This window comes from Citrus clementina, unplaced genomic scaffold (genome assembly GCF_000493195.1).
Source record: "Citrus clementina cultivar Clemenules unplaced genomic scaffold, Citrus_clementina_v1.0 scaffold_4, whole genome shotgun sequence".
In the NCBI taxonomy this organism is placed as follows: domain Eukaryota; kingdom Viridiplantae; phylum Streptophyta; class Magnoliopsida; order Sapindales; family Rutaceae; genus Citrus; species Citrus x clementina.
In genome coordinates, this window is record NW_006262274.1 from 4,825,126 (window position 1) to 4,830,180 (window position 5,055).

The 5,055-nt window shown below is 34.2% G+C and overlaps 1 protein-coding gene across 2 annotated transcripts; it reads right to left on the bottom strand.

Annotated features, from left to right (window-relative positions):
- Positions 1-650: 650 nt before the first annotated feature.
- On the bottom strand, positions 651-4,115 carry LOC18045128 (putative pentatricopeptide repeat-containing protein At1g16830). Of its 2 annotated transcripts, none has more exons than XM_024186390.1 (4): positions 1,813-4,115; positions 1,650-1,721; positions 1,410-1,513; positions 651-913 (listed from the first exon to the last, which is right to left on the bottom strand). In XM_024186390.1, the coding sequence occupies exon 1, from the start codon at positions 3,915-3,917 to the stop codon at positions 1,980-1,982; it is 1,938 nt and encodes a 645-aa protein (XP_024042158.1). In that variant the 5' UTR covers positions 3,918-4,115; the 3' UTR covers positions 651-913; positions 1,410-1,513; positions 1,650-1,721; positions 1,813-1,979. The 2 variants fall into 2 exon arrangements, with proteins under 2 accessions (XP_024042158.1, XP_006436328.2); XM_006436265.2 differs by having other exon boundaries at positions 1,625-1,721.
- Positions 4,116-5,055: the final 940 nt, after the last annotated feature.

Consider the following 5,055-nt stretch of genomic DNA (forward strand, 5'->3'; position numbering starts at 1 on the left):
AATTTTGTTTTCTATTATAAAATTAATGAGACTTGTATATGATTACTTAAATTTTTTTTTTGAATTATGAACAAGTTCATGTGAAAGTTAACCATGACTCTTAAAATCAATTTCATAACCATGGCTTTTAACATTCAATCGATTTATATTTTTTCTAGTCATGGTGTTCATGACAACAAGTTGATTCTCTGCTTTTAAAAGTCTCGTTACAATTTTCTTTGTATTGATTCTCTGTTTTGGTGATTCCACAGTACACTCCATAGCTAAATTGAAGACAAATGACATGCATTGCTCTTTGGTCATAAAATGTTTGTATTCCCAATGCAGCAAATTTGCACCAACAACTTCCATAACTGAATTGGGTAGCAAATCATTAGCCTAATGCTTTAATGTCATTTCTCCATAAAATATTTCATTTGTAGGTTTCTTCCCACTTAATGTTTCCATTATCATAATCCCAAAGCTGTAAACATCCCTCATTTGTGGATGCTTGTCCTTCTCTTCCATATTCTATGGATTTCAACAATTAGATAGTAAGATAAAATAATTTACAATAATATGCTCAAATGAAGATCATAAGAAATAAATAACGTATCAGAAAGTATTAAAGAAATAAAAAAAAAAAACATTTAATGTGGAACAGACCTGGTGCCATATAGTCTATGGTGGTTATTAACAACATAAAAAATAAAGTTTAGTCATAAAAAATCATTAATCACCGTTTGCCTCTCCTATAAACTGGAGTTATGTTTCTTTTGTGAGAGGAAAATTGAACCCTCAAGAACACAGACAATCCAAACCAAACCCCGTCCCAGCTATTGCTAATTTAACCAAAGGATTTGTTTGACCTTGCAATTTAAGCATTTGGCTTTGCCTCTCCTAGTTCTCTTGCTGCTAACAGAAGCATTTTCATCTGCAAAAATAGCTGAGGCTTGTTAATAACTTGAGCTTAATAATAAATTACAGCAAACTTAATTAAATTAAATTGTCCTTCATAATAGGTGCTACATTTTTCTGCTAAGAATGGGTGCTGAATTTTTTTTTTTTTAAGGGTGCAATAGCCCCCAGCCAATTGCGAAATACTTGCACCTTGATATATTCTTGTCATTACTTTTTACTGTCAACATTCCTAATTGATCTTAACATTTTACGAAAAATATATGTATATACCTGAATCTTTCTTCGCTGCCAGCAGGATAAGATTATGAAAGTTTAAGTTAATAAAAAATTAAACCATTTGATCATTATTCTTGAATACCCATATTTTCTTATTAAAATCGAATATTCTTGCCCAAAACATGCACTTCAATAAGCAAAATGGAGATTTTGCTTCATTTGATTACGTTCAAAGAGTCAGACTCAATGACTAAGGGCGGGCTACAAACCTGAAATCTATGTCATTTCAATACCTTGTAAAATTGCTAATGCTTCTGCAGATACTTGCTGCAGCCACGTGCAATCACTTCACATTTGTTGCTCCTGATTAATGCTCTCAAACCAGCCCATGATCCTTCTGCATCCATGTGTGATGAGGAAAGATTTTGCAGGATGTGATTAAAATAAAGTTCTCAATTCTGCAGGGGTCTAACCAATAATAATAAACTTCAGGAAGGAAAACGATTACCATAATTTCCTTGCATACCACATACAATTGATCAACATGTAGTAGATATTTCCGCTTTATCTTTGCATCTCAAGCAATTGTCCTCGATACAACCCCTCTTAAAGCACAGAAAAAATGAGCAAAACCAAGGTGATTATTGAAAAATTTCTTCGGAAAAAGAGAAAAGAAAAAAAGGAAAGAGAGATTACCAGCTAGATTTTTAGATGCCTGAATGTCCTAGAGCATGCTGAGTTCCATATGACAAAAACTACACTGTCTGAGTAGATATAAATTTATGATTCCGACTATATTTGACATCAGGGAAGCAGCAATGATATCAGAAAGTTCATCAGAGCAAGATGATCCCAAAAATTGGTTATCTTCCAACACCACCATTCAACAATAAATAATTTGCATTGCCTGCTCTTCTTTCACAAGGGACAAATCCATCGAACAGTGACACAGGCGTCATCATCTCATCAGATAACAACCCCAACTTCCTCCACATTTCATCAGGTATCAACCCCAAATTACACATTTCAACTAACTGATTTACTGCCGAAGAAGATGAATGAAACTTGAATATAAATTTAGTTAGCCTGATGGATGTATGGTAGTCCAGTTCAATCCTTGCATCAATGACATCTTGCAATAGCCGTTTAACCATCTTAATATTCCGTTCCTTACAGAAACTAAGGAGCATTACTCTATATGTGTAGGCATTGGGAGGTACAGCAATGTGCTTCATCTGACTATACAAGATATATGCTTCTTCAGTCCTTCCACCCTCGAGAAGTCCACGAATAGCAACTGTGTATGATACAACATCTAGTGGGTATTTCTCTACGATGGCTCTCCTAAACAATTGGATGGCCTTGTGGCATCTGCCAGCTTCTATAAGTCTATCCACAATTGCAGTATGGACATGAGCATTAACAGCCGGATTATTCATGACTATCCCCTGGTACACATTAATTGCTTCATCAATCTTTCTTGCTCCACATAGTCCACAAAGTAATCCAACAAAGCTGTAATTATCTGGCGTGAAACCTTTATCCAGCATAGTATTATATAACTTGACGGCCTGATTCGGGAAACCAGCCTTACAAAAGTAACTTAAAAGTGCATTATAGACTACTAGATCTGCTTCCACCTCAAGTCCACAAACTAACTTGGGTAAAAGAGAGAATCTTCCAGACAAACATACAGTGGACAGTAAAGAACAAAATGTATAAGAATCGGGAACTAACTTCAGTTCTAACAAACCATCATAAACATCAAGTGCATCATCATAGCTTCCCATCTTAGATAAGCAATCTATTAAAACATTATGAAACACCAAGTCAGGAGCATGCCCTTCAGATTCCAACATATCTAAAAAACTAAATGCAATGCTGAACATTTTGGCTTCCATGAATCCCTTAATTAAAGATGTATATGTTACAACATTCGGAGAACAACCATTCTGAACCATCTTTTCCCATAAATAACCTGCCATATCAAGTCTTCTCAACCGGCGAAACCCATCAATGAGTACCGTCCAAGCATTCACAGACAACGAAGTTCCCAAAGTAATCATTAGACCTAACAGTTGGTACGCTTCAGCGATCCTACCCATTTTGCAGAAACAATTTAAAAGTATCTCAAACATCCTGACATTAGGATAAAAGCCCTTCCTAACCATCATCCCAATGACATCCTTAACATTACTAACATCATTTAACTTGCATAAATTACACAATGCAATGTTAAAACTCAAGAAATTCGGCAACTGGGTCTCTTTCAGAACCTTAATACCAAGGTCAACACGTCCAATCTTGAATAATACATCCATAACAATATTACGCGCAAATGTGTTAGGCGTAAAACCAAACCTAACCATTTCATCAAAAGCCTCCAAAACCATCCCATACATTTCCCCACGCCAATAAATCCTCAAAAAAAGCAAGAAAGTTTGTGCCTTTATAACACACCCGACACGCGCCAATTCACCCACAATTCCTCTCACAGTCTCAAACCTTCCAGTCAAACGAGTAACCACACTAATCATATGATCAAATGATTGAACATCATGAAAGTAATCACGTTGCTTTGCACACCAAATGAAAAAACTCAAAGCAATCAAATCAGAAGGGCAGTTCAATAAAGTTGAGTGCACAATATGAGGAGCAAGAATGATAGGAAAATCCTGATGTGTTGTTGCACATACCTTAGGTGATGAAATTTGGTGAATTGACTTAAAGGATATTATCGTTTTCAAGATTTGGCTCCTTTGTGCTGTGTAAAACAAGCTCCGTTTGCATCTCCATAGCATATTGAGCTTTGATAATGAAGAGGAGAACTAGCAGAAAACTTTTCAACAATACAAGAAAGTGAAGTGGGTTTTAATCAAAGATGTTGAAATTTTTTTTTTTTTTTCGTTTTGTTTCCCGGAAAATAGATTTTTCTTGGGGCTAATTGAAATACGAGTCGGTTTCATGCTACTACTGCGAAGATATTGAGAGGGAAAGGGCAGAACGGTTCAGGGGTTTATTGAACTCTGCAAAACCCTGAATATTTATATGCTGCAATGACATCAAGCCCTCATATTTTTGCGTAAATCACAACTAAGTCAATACATCTTAGTTTTCTTCATATAGATCCTTGTCAAATAGTATTATGCTCCTCAAAATCTTTTAATAAAATAAATGGTTTAACTGTCGTTAGGCCCCAAATAAGTTCTTGCTTTCTTGAATAATCTGACTTACGAGTATAACGGTCAAATAATTGATCATCATTAACTTTTTAGGAATATAATGTTAGGGTGCTCCTAAATTATAGTTACGGTAACCTACGGCTCCTTTAAAATAATATAAAAGTTGTCATAGTGGTGGGACCCATATATTTTTAAAGAAGATGTCAGTTACCGCATATGTCACTTACCAAATCCATAACGTTATAGAAGATAACAGTCAAATTTTTGCGCTTCCAATTTTGATTAGTTTCTTGTAAAAGCGAATTTATATTGGCATATTTGAATACGTAATTTTATATAATAAACCAAAAAAAAAAAAAGAGGAAGAAGAAGTTTTATGTTTAATAAGTGAATTAAGAACACAATATGATTGTCCTCTCTTGCAATATTGATAATGTCACTTAAATATCTTAATTTGCTATTTATTCTGATTTCTTTTGCCTTAAAGTTCTATAAAGGACCTTCGTTATCATTTAATAATGTTGACAAAATTTTAAATCAAATAGTTATTAATGGTATTAACAAAAATCAATAATATTTAGAATAGAAGTGGCTTTAAATACAAGCGAAAAATGCAGTTGCCTTAGCCCCAAATTGTAGGAATGGCTCATTTTTTGAATATTTTATTAATAATTCTCTAGTTACTAGAGATTTTAAAAAAATATGCATGATGGTTAAATCTAATACACATTAGTAAAATCTAATAGACATCTTTCCA